The sequence below is a fragment of the Salvelinus alpinus genome, chromosome 9, assembly GCF_045679555.1.
Source record: "Salvelinus alpinus chromosome 9, SLU_Salpinus.1, whole genome shotgun sequence".
In the NCBI taxonomy this organism is placed as follows: Eukaryota; Metazoa; Chordata; class Actinopteri; order Salmoniformes; family Salmonidae; genus Salvelinus; species Salvelinus alpinus.
Genome location: NC_092094.1, coordinates 58541931 through 58561775, shown reverse-complemented (window position 1 = coordinate 58561775; position 19845 = coordinate 58541931). Strand labels below are relative to the sequence as shown.

Sequence of the window (19845 nt, the reverse complement as noted above, 5' to 3'; positions counted from 1 at the left end):
AATAAGCTATGGACCATGGGACTGATCACCTGCCTCGGCAACTGGATTCTGGATTTCCTGACGGGCCACCCCCAGGTGGTGAGGATAGGCAACATCACATTTGCTACGCTGACCCTCAATGCGGGGGCCCTTCAGGGGTGCGTGCTTAATCCCCTCCTGTACTCCCTGGTCACCCACGACTGCATTTCCGCACACGACCCCAACACCATTATTAAGTTTGCTGATGACACGACGGTGGTAAGCCTGATCACTGACAACTATGAGACCAACTACAGGGAGGAGGTCAAAGACCTGGCAGAACAACAATCTCTCCCTGAACCTCAGCAAGACAAAGGAGCTGATCGTGGACAACAAGAAAAGGTAACGGGGCTGTAGGGTCGCGGGTCGAGAGTTTCAAGTTCCTTGTTGTCCACATCACCAACAAACTATCATGGTCCAAACACACCAAGACAGTCGAGAAGGGGAAATGACAACACCTTTTCACCCTCAGGAGACTGAAAAGATTTGTCATGGGTCCCCAGATCCTCAAAAAGTTCTACAGCTGCACCATTGAGAGCATCCTGACTGTTTGCATCACCGCCTGGTATGGCAACGCCTCGGCATCTGACCGTAAGGCGCTACAGAGGGTAGTTCGTACGGCCCAGTACATCACTGGGGCCAAGCTTCCTGCCATTCAAGACCTATATACTAGGCAGTGTCCGAGGAAGGCCCAAACAATTGTCAAAGACTCCAGTCACCCTAGTCATAGATTGTGTTCTCTGCTACCACAAAGAAAAGTCTGGAACCAAAAGGACTCTGAACAACTTCTACCCCCAGGCCATAAGACTTCTAAATAGTTAGTTAAATAGCTATCTGGACTATAACAAAATAGCTACCTGGACAATCTACCTTGACCCTTTTTGCATGAACTTTTTTGACTCATCACATTCACTGCTGCTACTGTTTATTATCTATAACTTTATTCCTAGTTATATGTACACATCTACCTCAATTACCTCAAACCCCTGCACATTGATTCGATATGGGTACACTGTGTAAACAGCCAAGTTATACTCATTGTGTATTTATTATATTTTCTTTCTGTCTGCATTGTTGGGAAGGTCCCATAAGTAAGTATTTCGCTGTTAGTCTACACCTGTTGTTTACGAAGCATGTGACAAATACAATTCGATTTGACTTAAAAGGTCCATTATGTAACTTTTTATACTACCCAACTGATTTCAGATAGAAATGCGAGTTAACGGTCTGTCATTGTCATTGAACGCAAGTCTGATAAGCGGTAGATCCATTCTAAACTCAGCAAAAAAAAGAAACATCCTCTCACTGTCAACTGCGTTTACTTTCAGCAAACTTAACATGTAAATATTTGTATGAACATAAGATTCAACAACTGAGACATAACCTGAACAATTTCCACAGACATGTGACTAACATAAATGGAATAATGTTTCCCTGAACAAATGGGGGGTCAAAATCATAAGTAACAGTCAGTATCTGGTGTGGACACCAGCTGCATTAAAAACTGCAGTGCATCTCTTCCTCATGGACTGCACCAGATTTGCCAGTTCTTGCTGTGAGATGTTACCCCATTCTTCCACCAAGGCACCTGCAAGTTCCTGGACATTTCTGGGGGGAATGGCCCTAGCCCTCACCCCCTCCGATCCAACAGGTCCCAGACGTGCTCAATGGTATTGAGATCAGGGCTCTTTGCTGGCCATGGCAGAACACTGACATTCCTGGCTTGCAGGAAATCATGCACAGAATGAGCAGTATGGCTGGTGGCATTGTCATGCTGGAGGGTCATGTCAGGATGAGCCTGCAGGAAGGGTACCACATGAGGGAGGAGGATGTCTTCCCTGTAAAGCACAGCGTTGAGATTGCCTGCAATGACAACAAGCTCAGTCCAATGATGCTGTGACACACCGCCCCAGATCATGACGGACTCTCCACCTCCAAATTGTTCCTGCTCCAGAGTACAGGCCTCGGTGTAACGCTCATTCCTTCGATGATAAACACGAATCTGACCATCACCCCTGGTGAGAGAAAACTGTGACTCGTCAGTGAAGAGCACTTTTTGCCAGTCCTATCTGGTCCAGTGATGGTGGGTGTGTGCCCACAGGCGACGTTGTTGCCGGTGATGTCTGGTGAGGACCTGCCTTACACCAGGCCTACAAGCCCTCAGTCCGGCCTCTCTCAGCCTATTGCAAACAGTCTGAGCACTGATGGAGGGATTGTGTGTTCCCGGTGTAACTCGGGCAGTTGTTGTTGCCATCTTGTACCTGTCCCGCAGGTGTGATTTTCAGATGTACCCATCCTGTGCAGGTGTTGTTACACGTGGTCTGCCTCTGCGAGGATGATCAGCTGTCCGTCCTGTCTCCCTGTAGCACTGTCTTAGGCGTCTCACAGTACGGACATTGCCATTTATTGCCTCGGGACACATCTGCAGTCCTTATGCCTCCTTGCAGCATGCCTAAGGCACGTTCACGCAGATGAGCAGGGACCCTGGGCATCTTTCTTTTGGTGTTTTTCAAAGTCAGTAGAAAGGCCTCTTTAGTGTCCTAAGTTCCACAGGTGCATGTTCATTAATTATTAATTAATTAGGTAATTAGTTACTTAATTAACAGAAAATTCCAAAGGGTCTACTACATAATGGACTATTACTTGGAACTGGATCATTCGCCTTGTTGTATTCTAGAACAACCCTCAGCGTGAGAAATACAGTGCATTTGGAAAGCATTTAGACCCATTGACTTTTTCCACATTTTGTTACGTTACAATTAATTAATGAATTAATACAACAAGGCGAATGCTCCAGTTCCAAGTAATAGTCCATTATGTAGTAGACTATTTGGAATTTTCTATGGATGTCCTTTGGGTGGTGGACCATTCTTGATTCACATGGGAAACTGTTGAGCATGAAAAACCCAGCAGCATTGCAGTTCTTGACATAAACTGTTGCACCTGGCACCTACTACCATACACCATTCAAAGGCACTTAAATCTGTTGTCTTTCCCATTCACCCTCTGAATGGGACATGCGCAATCCATGTCTCAAGGTGTTAAAATCCTTCTTTAACTTTTACTTGGTACTCATCCCGGATCCGGGAGCACCCCCCACAGTAAAAAAGCTGACTAGCATAGCCTAGCTAGCGTCACAAGTAAATACTAGCATCTAAATATCATTAAATCACAAGTCCAAGACACCAGATGAAAGATACACTTCTTGTGAATCCAGCCATCATTTCTGATTTTTAAAATGTTTTACAGGGAAGACACAATATGTAAATCTATTAGCTAACCACGTTAGCAAAAGACACTACTTTTTTTACTCCACCAGTTTTTTACTCCATCAGTATCTATCACTAATTCGACTAAATAAAGATATATATAGCCACTAACCAAGAAACAACTTCATAAGATGACAGTCTGATAACATATTTATGGTATAGCATGTGTTTTTTTAGAAAAATGTGCATTTTTCAGGTATAAATCACAGTTCTACATTGCAGCTGCAATCTGAAATAGCGTTGGAAGCAGCCGGAATAATTACAGAGACCGACGTCAATTACCAAAATACTCATCCTAAAACATTTCTGAAAAATACACAGCATACAGCAATTGAAAGACACAGATCTTGTGAATCCAGACAATATTTCAGATTTTCTTAGTGTTTTACAGCGAAAACACAATATATCGTTATATTAGCATACCACATGAGCTAACATCACCCCAGCATTGAATCAAGGCAAAAGGGGCGATAACGTTATCGCCACCAAAATATATTAATTTTTTCACTAACCTTCTCAGAATTCTTCAGATGACAGTCCTGTAACATCATATTACACAATGCATATAGAGTTTGTTCGAAAATCTGCATATTTAGCATCACAAATCGTGCTTATGCAATGTAATCTGTCAAAACATGGCATGCATTCTGGCCGGCGCCATCTTGGAAAGGCACCTATTTTTACGATTATTTATCGATTAGATTGACAAAAAAAATACAGGTTGGACAGCTAATGAAAGATGCATTGGTTATTAATGCAACCGCTGATTTAGATTTTTAAAATTAACGTTACTAGACATACATTGTGAGTTACAGCCAGACTAGTGCCGCAAAAAATGGCCGACAACTGCGTTTACATTTTTCCACATAAATACGGAATAAAATCATAAATAACTCTTACTTTTGGACGAGCTTCCATCAGTATCTTGGGCAATGTGTCCTTTGTCCAAAAGAATCGTTGCTTTGTTGTAAAACGACCTCTTCAACTTCGGAACTAGCAGCTAACGATAGCTACACGGCACACACATGTCCAAATCCTCAAACGCAATACTAAGGAAATTCCGAAAAATAGCAATATACTCGCATAAACTGATATAAATCGGTTTCAAATAACTTCGTTATGATGTTTCTAACACCTAGATCGAATTAAATCACAGACGGATAGATCTTTGGTCAATAACGAGAGCTTTTGAGCATGCCATTCTGATGTCCTCCCTTGCGTCCTGGCGAGCATCCAAAAGAAGGGACATCTCACTCCATTGCCTTTTATAAACTCTGAGAAACACGTAGAGACGCCATTCCACTTCTCATTGGTTACTGACATCCAGGGGAAGGCGGGTGCAGTTCATTTCGATCCATAGGGCACACACAGAGCTTAAAACTGATCCGAGATCAGAGACTATTTTTCAGAGCTTCGCATGTCCTGTCATGATTTTCGCTGTAGAAAGAGTTCTGGTTCACCCACAGACATAATTCAAACGGTTTTAGAAACTAGAGATTGTTTTCTATCCAATAGTAATAATAATATGCATATTGTACGAGCAAGAATTGAGTATGAGGCAGTTTAATTTGGAGACGATATTTTCCAAAGTGGAAACAGCACCCCCTGTATTGAGAAAAGGTTTTAACATGTCCCCTCCCCTTCATCTACACTGATTGAAGTGGATTTAACAAGTCACATAAATAAAGGATCATAGCTTTCACCTGGAATCACCTGGTCAGTCTATGTCATGGAAATAGCAGGCGTTCTTAATGTTTTGTATACTCAGTGTGTATATATATATATATATATATATATATATATATATATATATATATATACACTGTATATATATATACACTGTATATGAATATATATACAGTATATACACTGTGTATATGTCGTCATCCACCGCAAGGAGAACGAAGGCTTTGGCTTCGTTATCATCAGCTCGCTGAATATATATATATATATATATATATATATATATATATACACTGTAGATATATATATATGCTGCTAATATAGATTGTTGTTGAACAGATTGTGATCGGGGCGATCATAGAGAACACTCCTGCAGAACGCGACGGACGACTTCGACCCGGGGACGAGCTCATCTCCGTGGATAAGATGGTGGTTGCTGGGAAACCACACAGATACGTGATCGACCTGATGCACGCCGCCGCTCGCAATGGCCAGGTCAGCCTGGCGGTCCGGAGGAGAGTCCACTTCCCCAGTGAGTATTGTACACTACAGAGTAGAAACTAATCACTACTATAATGTATTGTACAGTACTATACACTATACACACCTTACACAATATACAACGGCCAGGTCAGCCTGAAGATCCGGAAGAGAATCTAATTCCCTGGTGAGTAATGTACACTACAGAAGGAGGGGCAAAAAAAAACACACTCTCTCTTTCTCTCCCCCTATGCTGCCTTCTGTAGGTGAGGTGTTAGGGGTGAACGGCCGTAGCCCTGGCTCCGTGTCCACGCAGCACAGCTCCCCACACAGCGACGCCGCCTCAGCTTCCTGTTCTGTCACCCCCGACAACTTCCTGCCGCCCTCCGTCACCTCCCCCCTGGAGGGTGCCGTCCACCTGCAGACCAGTGATGTCATCATCCACCGCAAGGAGAACGAAGGCTTTGGCTTTGTTATCATCAGCTCGCTGAACCGACCGGAGAACGCTGCCATCATCAGTGAGTCATACATTCTTTCTCACGTACCATAGAAATATAATTACTAAAGTAAAACTACTAAAGTGATTATACAGTGCATTCTGAAAGTATTCAGACCGCTTGTCTTTTCAACACTTTATTACGTTACAGCTTTATTCTTAAATGGAGTAAATCATTTTTTCCCCCTCATCAATCGTCACACAACGCTCCATACTGACAGTTTTTTTGCTAATTTATTACAAATACAAAACTGAAATGTCACATTTACATAAGTATCTAGACGCTTTACTCAGTATAGTTGAAGCAACTTTGGAAGAGATTACAGCCTCGAGTCTTCTTGGGAATAAAGCTACAAGCTTGACAGACCTGTATTTAGGGAGTTTCTCCCATCCTTCTCTGCAGATCCTCTCAAGCTCTGTCAGGTTGGATGGGGACCGTCGGTGCACAGCTATTTTTAGGTCTCTTCAGAGATGCTAGATCGAGTTCAAGTCCGGGCTCTGGCTGGGCCACTCAAGGACATTCAGAGACTTGTCCCGAATCCACTCCTGCGTTGTCTTGGCTGTGTGCTTAGGGTTGTTGTCCTGTTGGAAGGTGAACCTTTGCCCCGGTCTGAGGTCCTGAGTGCTCTGGAACAGGTTTTTATCAAGGATCTCTTTGTACTTTTCTCCGTTCATTTTTCTCTCTCAATGGAAACAGGATGCAGGATGCAGGGTCTAAATACTTATGTAAATAAGGTGTTTCTGTTTTGTTTTTTTATACATTTGATACATTTCTAAAAACCTGTTTTCATGTCACGTTCCTGACCTGTTTTCTATTGTTTTGTATGTGTTTAGTTGGTCAGGGCGTGAGTTGGGATGGGCAGTCTGTGTTGTTTGTTCTATGTGGGAGTGTGTTGGTTAATTAGCCTTATATGGTTCTCAATCAGGGACAGGTGTTATTCATTTCCTCTGATTGAGAATCATATATAGGTTGGCTGTTCTCACTGTTTGTTTGTGGGTGATTGTCTTCCGTGTCTGTGTCTGCGCACCACACGGGACTGTTTCGGTTGTTCGTTCGTTTGATGTAGTCTGTTCCTGTTCGTGAGTTCTTCGTGTAGTTATGTAAGTTCCATGTTCAGGTCTGTCTACGTCGTTTTGTTATTTTGTAATTTTCCAAGTGTTTTTCGTGTTCGTCTTTAAATAAATTTCAATATGTCATCACACCTCGCTGCATTTTGGTTGAATCCTTGCTCCTCCTCTTCGGAAGAAGAGGAGAACCGTTACATTTCACTCTGTCATTATGGGGTATTGTGTGTAGATTGCTGAGGGAAAATGTATTTTCATAAATTTTAGAATAAGGATGTAACGTAACAAAATGTGGAAAAGGTCAATGGGCCTGAATCCTTTCCGAATGCACTGTATGTCTCACTCTGAGGGTTGTTCTAGAATAAAACAAGGCGGATGCTCCAATTCCAAGTAATAGTCCATTATGTTGACTCCAATGCTTCCCACAGTTTTGTCCAGTTGACTGTCCTTTGAGCTATAGACCCTTCTTGATTCACAAGGGAAACTGTTGCAGCAGCATTGCAGTTCTTGACACAAACCGGTGCACCTGGCACCTACAACCATACCCCATTCAAAGGCACTTAAATATTTTATCTTTCCCATTCAACCCCTATTATAAGATGGCGCCGGAGCAGAAGGCAGACGTTTTACGTGCCCCCAACCGATTGTGTTTTTTTGTTAATTTATCTGCGTTGTTTGTAACTTATTTTTTTTACTATTTTTATACATAAAGTTGCCGCTACCGTCTCTTATGACCGAAAATAACTTCTAGACGTCAGGACTGCGAATACTCACCAGAGAATAGCAGAATCCTTTCTCTTCATTCACGACTCTGACGAGCCCGAGGCGGAGGACATACGGCTCCCTCTGGAACAGGCCCTGACCCCAGTGATCTGCGTGAAGAGGAGGCGGAGAAAGAGAGGCCGGAGAGCGGGCTGCCTTCTGAGAAGTAGGAGGCAATCGAATAAACCCCCACTTCCCTCAAGCAAACATACAATCTTTGAACAATAAAATGGACGAGTTACTTGGAAGATTAAACTACCAATGGGACATTAAAAACTGTAACATCGTATGCTTCACAGAGTCGTGGCTGAACGACGACAATATCAACATACAGCTGGCTGGTACCGGCAGGATAGAACAGCAGCGTCTGGTAAGACAAGGGGCGGCGATCTATGTATTTTTGTAAAGAACCGCTGGTGCACGATATCTAAAGAAGTCTTTAGCTATTGCTCGCCTGAGGTAGAGTTTCTCATGCTAAGCTGCAGACCACACTACCTACCGAGAGAGTTTTCATCTATATTCTTTGTAGCTGTTTACATACCACCACAGTCAGAGCCTGGCACTAAGATAGCATTCAATGAGCTGTATTCTGCCATAAGCAAACAAGAAAACTCTCACCCAGAGGCAGCGCTCCTAGTAGCTGGCGACTTTAATGCAGGGAAACTTAAACCAGTTTTACCAAATTTCTATCAGCATGTTAAATGTGCAACCAGAGGGAAAATAACTCTGGACCACCTATACTCCACACACAGAGATGCATACAAAGCTCTCCCTCGCCCTCCATTTGGCAAATCTGACCATAATTCCATGGAAGCACCAGTGACTAGATGAATAAAAAGTGGTCAGATGACGCAGATGCTAAGCTACAGGACTGTTTTGCTAGCACAGACTGGATTATGTTCCGGGATTCCTCCAATGGCATTGAGGAGGACACCACATCTATCATTGGCTTCATCAATAAGTGCATCGATGACGTCGTCCCCACAGTGACCGTACGCACATACCCCAACCAGAAGCCATGGATTACAGGCAGCATCCGCACTGAGCTAAAGGCTAGAGGTGCCCCTTTCAAGGAACGGGAGTCTAACCCGGAAGCTTATTAGAAATCCCACTATGCCCTCCGACGAACCATCAAACAGGCAATGTGTCAATACAGGACTAAGATCGAGTCGTACTACACTGGCTCTGACACTCATCAGATGTGGTAGTGCCTGCAAACCATTACAGACTACAAAGGGAAGCACAGCCGAAAGCTGCCCAGTGACACAAGCCTACCAGACGAGCTAAACTACTTCTATGCTCGCTTCGAGACAAATAACACTGAAACATGCATGAGAGCACCAGCTGTTCCAGAAGACTTTATGATCACGCTCTTCGCAGCCGATGCGAGTAAGACCTTTAAACAGGTCAACATTCACAAGGCCGTAGGGCCAGACAGATTACCAGGATGTGTATTGCGAGCATACGCTGACCAACTGGCATGTGTCTTCACTGACATTTTCAACCTCTCCCTATCCGAGTCTGTAAAACCAACATCTTTTAAGCAGACCACCATAGTCCCTGTGCCCAAGAACACTAAGGTAACCTGCCTAAATTACTACTGACCCATAGCACTCACATCTGTAGCCATAAAGTGCTTTGAAAGGCTGGTTATGGCTCACATCAACACTATTATCCCAGAAACCCTAGACCCACTAATTTGCATACCACCCCAACAGTTCCAATGATGATGCAATCTCTATTGCACTCCACACTGCCCTTTCCCACCTGGACAAAAGGAACACCTATGTGAGAATGTTGAGAGCTTCAAGTTATTTGGTGTTCACTTCACCAGCGAACTAACCTGGTCCAAGCACAACAAGACAGTTGTGAAGACGACACGACAAATCTATTCCCCCTCAGGAGGCTGATAAGTTTGGCATGGGTCCTCAAAAATGTTCTACAGCTGCAACATCGAGAGCGCCCTGACTGGTTGCATCACTGTCTGGTATGGCAACTGCTCGGCCTCCGACCACAAGGCACTACAGAGGGTAGTGCGTTTGGCCCAGTACATGGGGTCAAGCTTCCTGCCATCCAGGACCTCTATACCAGGCAGTGTCAGAGGAAGGCCCTTAAAATTGTCAGACTCCAGCCACCCTAGTCATAGACTGTTCTCTCTGCTACCGTACGTCAAGCAGTATCGAAGTACCAAGTCTAGGTCCAAGAGGCTTCTGAACAGCTTCTACCCCCAAGCCATAAGACTCCTGAAGATCTAATCAAAGGGCTACCCAGACTATTTGCATTGCCCCCCTTCCTCCCATTTTCCACCACTGCTACTCTCTGTTGTTATCATCTATGCATAGTCACTTTAATAACTCTACCTACAGTACATATTACCTCAACTAACCGGTGCCCCTGCACATTGACTCTGTACCTGTACCCCCCTGTATATAGTCTCGCTATTGTTATTTTACTGCTGCTCTTTAATTACTTATTCCTTTTATTTATTTTTCTTATTCATATATATTTTTTAACTGCATTGTTGGTTAGGGGCTCGTAAGTATGCATTTCACTGTAAGGTTGTATTCAGCACATGTGACTAATAACATTTGATTTGATTCTTCTATAGTATGCTCCCACAATGGTTTCTTCTTCTGTCCAGCACTTGACAACCCGCATATTCTTCCTTTTTCTAACATTTCAACCATTGCTGCTACCACCCTACTAGCTGTGCCCCATAAGATCGGTCGTATCATCGAGAGCAGCCCGGCAGACCGCTGCGGGAGCCTGAAGGTGGGTGACCGGATCCTGGCTGTCAATGGGCAGTCCATCATCAGCATGCCCCACGCTGACATTGTCAAGCTCATCAAAGATGCCGGTCTCACCGTCACCCTTCACATCATACCGGAGGAAGGTGAGTCATATATATATATATATATATATATATATATATATATATATATATATATATAGAGAGAGAGAGAGAGAGAGAGAGAGAGAGAGAGAGAGAGAGAGAGAGAGAGAGAGAGAGAGAGAGAGAGAGAGAGAGAGAGAGAGAGAGAGAGAGAGAGAGAGAGAGAGAGAGAGAGAGAGAGAGAGAGAGAGAGAGAGAGAGAGAGAGAGAGAGAGAGAGAGAGAGAGAGAGAGAGAGAGAGAGAGAGACTCCATAGACTGTTGCTGTGTCTCTAGATGCTCCATAGACTGTTGCGGCCTAAACATCAGCACCACAGGTAACTTCCACAAAGCTGTGAACGATCTGAGAGACAAGGCAAGAAGGGCCTTCTATGCCATCAAAAGGAACATAAATTTCAACATACCAATTAGGATCTGGCTAAAAATACTTGAATCAGTCATAGAGCCCATTGCCCTTTATGGTTGTGAGGTCTGGGGTCCGCTCACCAACCAAGATTTCACAAAATGGGACAAACACCAAATTGAGACTCTGCATGCAGAATTCTGCAAAAATATCCTCCGTGTACAACGTAGAACACCAAATAATGCATGCAGAGCAGAATTAGGCCGATACCCACTAATTATCAAAATCCAGAAAAGAGCCGTTAAATTCTACAACCACCTAAAAGGAAGCGATTCCCAAACCTTCCATAACAAAGCCATCACCTACAGAGAGATGAACCTGGAGAAGAGTCCCCTAAGCAAGCTGGTCCTAGGGCTCTGTTCACAAACACAAACACACCCCACAGAGCCCCAGGACAACAGCACAATTAGACCCAACCAAATCATGAGAAAACAAAAAGATAATTACTTGACACATTGGAAAGAATTAACAAAAAAACAGAGCAAACTAGAATGCTATTTGGCCCTAAACAGAGAGTACACAGTGGCAGAATACCTGACCACTGTGACTGACCCAAACTTAAGGAAAGCTTTGACTATGTACAGACTCAGTGAGCATAGCCTTGCTATTGAGAAAGGCCGCCGTAGGCAGACATGGCTCTCAAGAGAAGACAGGCTATGTGCACACTGCCCACAAAATGAGGTGGAAACTGAGCTGCACTTCCTAACCTCCTGCCCAATGTATGACCATATTAGAGAGACATATTTCCCTCAGATTACACAGATCCACAAAGAATTCGAAAACAAATCCAATTTTGATAAACTCCCATATCTACTGGGTGAAATTCCACAGTGTGCCATCACAGCAGCAAGATTTGTGACCTGTTGCCACAAGAAAAGGGCAACCAGTGAAGAACAAACACCACTGTAAATACAACCCATATTTATGTTTATTTATTTTAACTTGTGTGCTTTAACCATTTGTACATTGTTACAACACTGCATATATATAATATGACATTTGTAATGTCTTTATTTTTTTGAAACTTCTGTATGTGTAATGTTTACTGTTCATTTTTATTGTTTATTTGACTTTTGTATATTACCTACCTCACTTGCTTTGGCAATGTTAACACATGTTTCCCATGCCAATAAAGCCCCTTGAATTGAATTGAAAAAAAATTGAGAGAGAGAGAGAGAGAGAGAGAGAGAGAGAGAGAGAGAGAGAGAGAGAGAGAGAGAGAGAGAGAGAGAGAGAGAGAGAGAGAGAGAGAGAGAGAGAGAGAGAGAGAGAGAGAGAGAGAGAGAGAGAGAGAGAGAGAGAGAGAGAGAGAGAGAGAGAGAGAGAGAGAGAGAGAGAGAGAGAGAGAGAGAGAGAGAGAGAGAGAGAGAGAGAGAGAGAGAGAGAGAGAGAGAGAGAGAGAGAGAGAGAGAGAGAGAGAGAGAGAGAGAGAGAGAGCTCCATAGACTGTTGCTGTGTCTCTAGATGCTCCATAGACTGTTGCTGTGTTTTTACAATCACACATTTCAGAAGTGGTCAATTTTCAAAATTGTTAACACTTGTAATGCTCCCTGTGTTATGTCATGGTCTTTTAACTCATCTTTCACATCTGAGTCATTCATGAGAACTGCAGGTTTAATCTAAAAAAAAAAAGATAATGATAGGCTCACTGTTTTTGTGCAGAATAAGTAAGTAGACTTGTGCTAGTCGGAACGACTCATAGGAGCAGGCGCCTATCTCCTGTTTCTGTAGCATGAAGCAGCTTAAAGTACACCCCCTGGACAGAATGCTAGTCTATCACAGGGCCTTACACCGAATCTATCTCCTTAATGCTGAGATGTATTGTGTCCCGTTTTTACAGTCTTTGTTTAAAATATTTTTTTATTAAGGGTTGGTCACCATTGAGACCTGGGTTTAATTTGCAAGGGAGCCCTGTAAACATGAACATACAATAAATAACATCAATACAATAAATAAATATAACAAGATTAATCAAAACAAACACAACTCTCACATATCACCTCCCTTAAACTCCATCTAAACTTTCCAATGGAGACCAGCAAGTCTAATTTCAAGGTGGCCTGAAGGCCGTTTCATGAGCTGGGGGCATACAAACTAAAAGCACTGCAGTCAGAGATAGTAGTCAACCAATCCAGATTAAGATCACCCAAAATTCCTAATTCAGATTTAGCATAGTTAGATAGCAAGTCAGACCATTGGCTAAGAGCACATGTTGAGGCAGAGAGAGTGTGATAAATTCCCACTAGCGTAAATGGGGCATTATTACCAAGGCCCACATTTAGGACTAGACATTCAAATTGCTTAGAGACAGATGTATTTTTTGTATTTATACAGGTTTTTCTCATTGAGATTAAATCTCTTTTTCAAGAAAGACCTGGTCCAACAGAAGCATGGGGAACAAAGTTTCAGACAAAACAAATTACATATACTAACACATCATTGAACAAATCTATGGACACACATACAGTACAACAATTACATATTATGTAAAGAAACATGAATTTCACAAAAAACAGCTGGGGAGTGAACATTTTATTAACCACGGTCATGGAACAGGACAAGGCAGCATCTGGACAGAATGTAGGAGGGCAATCAACATAGTGATGGAGTCCAGGTTTGTCCAATGAAGCGCAGGTGCACGTAACAATGGTGACAGGTGTGCCTAATGATAGGCAGTCTGGCGCCAGAGAGGGAGAGCGGGAGCAGGCGTGACAGTACCCCCCCTAGGGGCGCCACCCAGCATCCCACCTGGGCGAGCCTGACGGGCCGGCCGAGGCATGGGTGCTGGACAAGCCGTCTGGGGGCGTAGAAGCCTGACGATACGGTAGAGAATTAGGAGCCTGGTGAGCCGGCTCAGGCGTGGGAGCCTGACGATCCGGCTGGGGCGTGAAATCCCGATGATCCTAATGAGGCGTGGGAGCCTAACGAACCGGCTGAGGCGTGGGAGCCTGAAGGCCGGCTGAAGCATGACGTGGGTGTGGGCGCCTGCTGAGCCCACCGAGGCAAGATGACCTCTCAAGCCAGCTATGGCGTGTAAGCCTGACGAGCTAGCTGAAGTACCCCCGGTTCCCTCAGCGATAGCACCCAGACCCGACATCACCAACCGAAACTCCCAAATGCATCTTTTAGTTGTGTCAGCATTCTGTGAGGATCTACGCCAGGGACGAGAAGCAGGTACAGAGAGAGAACCTTTAATTAACCATAGACATGGAACAGAACAGGACAGTGTCTGGACAGGAACACACTATGACATTAATGCTGACACAGGGATCAAACCAAATAAACAGATATAGGAGGGGCAATCAACATAGTGATACAGTCCAGGTGGGTCCAATGAAGCACAGGTGCGTTTAACGGTGGTGACAGGTGTGCGTAATGATAGGCAGTCTGTCGCCCTCGAGCGCCAGAGAGGAAGAGTGAGAGCAGGTGTAACAATACCAGTGTTTAAGCCTTTGCAAGGTCAATGATGACCAGCCAATGGCGCTGTAGAGATCACAATGTGTTAGACGTTTTTGACAGATACATATGGTGACACCACCACCTCTGCCAAGTCTGTCAGATCTTAAAACATTATAACCAGTCAGAGACACGTCAGTATCCAGCACAGTCTTATTTAGCACGCTTCAGATATAACCAGAATCTCTAATATTATGCTCAGTTGGTAACCCCCTATTTGAAAATACCATTTGGCTAGCTTGAATTTGTATAGATACAAGATTGTCCAGAACTGTACCATTGGGAATTTCCTTTGAGCGAGGACGTGGATAAAAACAAGAGTCAGGGTTAACTGCAGTATGATGATAATGCTTTTAATTTATGGTTGGGATTACCTGTGCGGAACACAGGATGTTGAAAAGTCAATGTCTCAGCGCAGCCTTGAGAAATGCGGGGACAGGGTCCAGGCACCAAGATGATTTGGATGGACCCCATCTTCTCTGTAGAGCATTTTCTGTTTCCAAAAGGTGTCAAAGTAATCCACAAAAGTAACTCCAACAGAACTACAGACTCCTAGACAGTCGTGTAGTGCCAGCAACCTACTGAATATTTCACTGCCACGACTCAGTGATAGCACTGGTCCTGAAGTAATTGGATGCTTGTTGGAGTCTTTCAGAGTTCCAATCAGTTCTTTAAAATCCTTCTCAGCGTAAAACAGTAGGACACGGCCTAGTTATGTGCTGTACCCAAGACCCAGGATAGCTCAAGGTTTCTACCCCGGGAGCCAAGATGTTTCTCAGTATAGAGCTGCTGATGATAACGGCTGGTGGAATTGCAGAGGAGCTTCGGCAGTTTTTGTGCCTCCCGCCGGCCGCAAAACCCATTATGGCTGATGGAGTAGCCGGTGCTTCAGACACCCTCGAGGTCGGTGAGAGGAGGAGCGCGTCCGAGGCCAAATCTGAGACAGAAGGAGTCCGGATAGGGGGACGATGGCGTGGGAATCTCCGAAGGCAAGAGGAGCAGCGAGGACAGGGTCCAGGCACCAAGATGATTTGGATGGACCCCATCCTCTCTGTAGAGCTGTTCGGCAACTATTTGTTGCCAAGCTGCCCAACGCCAAAGCAGCCCCATTCACCACAGGCTGCTTTCCTCCATTTGGCCTACAGCGGGTGACGTGCTTCCATGGTTGGACAGCAGGATTTGTGATAGTAACATCCGCTAAATCCACCAGAAGCAGCTGTCCTGCTCCATTTCCCAGGGGAGTGGGAGGCTTCTTTGGGGAGTGGTCCCTGGAAGGCATTGGCCATTCAGTCAAGGAGCGTTGACATGGTGGTGATTCTCAACACATTTGGAACGGTGTCCAGCCAGTGGTGTAGAAAAGGAGAACGGGGCGGGGGTACTTTCCCCAGTAGATTGTGTACGTTATTAACTTCTTTGGGCTGCAAGCCCGACGTCGGTACAGTTATGACAACAGCCAGCTCAAGTGCAGGGCGCGAAATTCAAAATATATATTTTTGAAATATTTTACTTTCACACATTAACAAGTCCAATACAGCATTTGAAAGATAAACATCTTGTGAATCCAAAAATCCGATTTTTAAAATGTTTTACAGCGAAAACACCACGTATATTTATGTTAGCTCACCACCAAATACAAAAAAGGACAGACATTTTTCACAGCACAGGTAGCATGCACAAAGCCAACCTAACTAACCAAGAACCAACCAAACTAACCAAGAAACAACTTCATCAGATGACAGTCTTATAACATGTTATTCAATAAATCTATGTTTTGTTCAAAAAATTTGCATATTTGAGCTATAAATCAGTTTTACATTGCAGCTACCATCACAGCTAACGTCAGAAATAGCACCGAAGCAGCCAGAGTAATTACAGACACCAACGTCAAATACCCAAATACTCATCATAAAACATTTCTGAAAAATACATGGTGTACAGCAAATGAAAGACAGGCATCTTGTGATTCCAGCCAATATTTCCGATTTATTAAGTGTTTTACAGCGACACAATATAAACACAATATAGCATTATATTAGCTTACCACAATAGCCAGAAACACAAGCCATTTACCAGCAGCGAAAGTTAGCGATCGTAACAAACCAGCAAAAGATATATAATTTTTGACTAACCTTGATAAGCTTCATCAGATGACAGTCCTATAACATCAGGTTATACATACACTTATGTTTTGTTCGAAAATGTGCATATTTAGAGCTGAAATCAGTGGTTATACATTGTGCTAACGTAGCATCTTTTTCCCACAACGTCCGGATATTTTTCTGTCACTCACATATTCTGACCAAATAACTATACATAAACGTTACTAAAAAATACATTATGTATAGGAAATGATAGATACACTAGTTGTTAATGCAATCGCAGTGTTAGAATTCTAAAAATAACTTCATTACGACATAAGGCTTACGTTATGGCGAGAGAGTGCCCAAAATCTGGGCGCAAAACTAATAGTACACAAGTTCGACAGATATATGAAATAGCATCATAAAATGGGTACTACTTTTGATGAGCTTCCATCAGAATGTTGTACAAGGGGTCCTTTGTCGGGAACAATCGTTGTTTGGTTTTAGAACGTCCTTTTTCCCTCTTGAATTAGCAAGCACACTAGCCAAGTGGCGCGAAGCTCTCCTTCCTGAACAAAGGCACACAACGCAACACGCCTAACGTCCCGAATAAATTTCAATAATCCAATAAAACTATATTGAAAAAACATACTTTACGATGATATTGTCACATTTATCAAATAAAATCAAAGCCGGAGATAGTAGCCGTCTATAACGACAGCATTTCAGAAGGCAATCCCAGGTCCCTCCTCGCGCTTTCCAGGAAACAGGAAATGGGTGACACGTCATGCCAAGAGCTTTTATTCCACCTCAGACCAAGATAAACACTCCATTTCTTCTCTCACTGCCTCTTGACATCTAGTGGAAGGTGTATGACGTGCATGTATACTAATACGTATCATGCCCATTTATAGGCAGGCCCTAGAACAGAGCATCGTTTTCAGACTTTCCACTTCCTGGTCAGAAAGTTTGCTGCCAAATGAGTTCTGTTTTACTCACAGATATAATTCAAACGGTTTTAGAAACTAGAGAGTGTTTTCTATCCAATAGTAATAATAATATGCATATTGTACGAGCAAGAATTGAGTACGAGGCCGTTTGAAATGGGCACCTTTTATCAGAGCTACTCAATACTGCCCCTGCAGCCCAAACAGGTTAATCTGTTTGCTAAGAGTAGCCACTTCTTCCCAATAGTCCTCCGCAAGTAAACGATTGTTGCATCGGAACTCCAGTTGGTCCACATTTCCCGGTTGATAGCATAGTAAATACAGCTCCTGCAGCGCATGAAATGATTGCTTTTTCCCCTGACGGGGAAGTCTCCATGACAAGAGACATGTTGCAGAGATAGCGATTTCAGGCAGAATATATGTATTTTTTAAGAGACAATAACTGATATATTTTTCCAGACCTACAGTATACAGGCCGTCCGTAAATACACCCAATACAAAAACAATCTTAAACAAAGTAGACTCTAGCCTGTTAAACGTAACTTTCTGCAACAAACAATTCACTCATACAAATTCATGCACTCGATCTCCTTCAAGTCAAAGAGTGGGTGTGGTTGTTGAGGCATCCCCGGATGAGATCAAACTTTATTTGTCACACGCAATGAATGCAAAAAGTGTAGACCTTACCGTAAAATGCTTACTTACAAACGCTTAACCAACAGTGCAGTTCAAGAAGAGTTAAGAAAATATTTACCAATTAAACTAAAGTAAAAAACGAAAGTAAAAATTTATAAAAAGTAACACAATAAACAATAACAATAATGGGGCTATATACAGAGGGTACCGGTACCGAGTCAATGTACAGTTTAGTCGAGGTAATTTGTACATGTAGGTAGGGGTGAAGTGACTATGCATAGACAATAAATATTGAGTAGCAGCAGTGTACAACACAAATGGGGGGGGGGGGGCAATGTAAAAGGTCCGGTGGCCATTTGATTAATTGTTCTTATGGCTTGGGGGTAGAAGCTGTTTCTTGAACCAACCAATTCATCCAAAAGTGAAAATGCTGCCCCTATCCCTAAAAAGTTAATGAATGTTGGCTTGTTAATGAGGGCCTTTTCCTGTAGTCCACGACAGTGAACCCAGTACTGCAAAGTCAGAATTAAGACAATGTGTCTGTAGGAAGACGTATGTACTCTGTATCTACAGAGTTACTTAAAAGGGATAGTTCACCCAAATTATAAATTACATATTTGTTTCCTGACCATGTATGCAGTCTATGGACAAGGTATGACAGCAAGCCATGCTTTTGTTTACCTGGCCACTGTTTCAAATGCTAATTCTTTTGCATTTGTGGCACAAAACCAAAGCATTGATTGCTGTCATACCTTGTCCATAGACTGCTTACACGGTAAGGAAACCAATATGTAATTTCGTAACTATCCCTTTAAGTAGGCCTATACAATATTTGTCACATGGCACAAGAATTGATATATACTGTTTTAACAAGCTATGTAGTTTTGTGGATAGGCGTGAGCCGCGTGACAGAGTAGGACATTATTTGTAATAAAAAATATTGCTAATAAATTGATAAAATTTGTTTGAAATAATCTTATGTTTGTCATTGGTTTCACATTGTGTCACTGGTGTTACACTGCATCACTGGTTATACTGTATGGCATATTGGTGCTCTGGCATCAGAGTTGCCCAATTTAATTTAATATGTTTTTTGAATATACCTAACTGTTGCTACATTCATTTGTAAACATTTTAAGCATATGATCATTCCATTTTGATGACTCAACCTAAATTATTCTTTATGTTTAAAAAAACAAAACAATAGTATAAATGGAAAAATGTCAAACAATATAATTTACACATGCATGTTAAAAGTAAATGATTACTAATCCAAACAATTTCTTAGTATTATCATTAACCTTTACTCCCTTTGATTCAAATGCATATTAAATACTGAAATTACATTCTAGAAAGCCTGAATTGTCATCTAAAATATAGGTAACCAGTGACAAAAAGGCAGCACAATTTTTTTAAACGTAATGTAGAAAAAAGAAAAAATATATGTTATGCTGTCATTTATGCTGATTTATAATGTTAAGGGGTTAACCTCTCTGCGCACAGATCCCTTTAGCGGGATCATTTCCCTAAACAACCGCTGAATTGCTTTTGTGAGTGTATCAATCAATGCTACAACAGCTAGCCCCAAATTAGCATGGTCACGAAAGTCAGAAAAGCAATAAAATTAATCGCTTACCTTTGATAATCTTCGGATGTT

At 42.8% G+C, this 19845-nt stretch overlaps 1 protein-coding gene across 1 annotated transcript in view; it reads left to right on the top strand.

Annotated features, from left to right (window-relative positions):
* The window catches only part of LOC139530967 (membrane-associated guanylate kinase, WW and PDZ domain-containing protein 2-like), a 348222-nt gene that overhangs the window by 300826 nt on the left and 27551 nt on the right, over positions 1 to 19845 (top strand). Inside the window, exons 15-17 of the mRNA XM_071327763.1 lie at positions 5310 to 5502; positions 5717 to 5968; positions 10481 to 10666. Of these exons, the coding sequence (XP_071183864.1) occupies positions 5310 to 5502; positions 5717 to 5968; positions 10481 to 10666 (631 nt within the window). The remainder of the gene's footprint in view (positions 1 to 5309; positions 5503 to 5716; positions 5969 to 10480; positions 10667 to 19845) is intronic.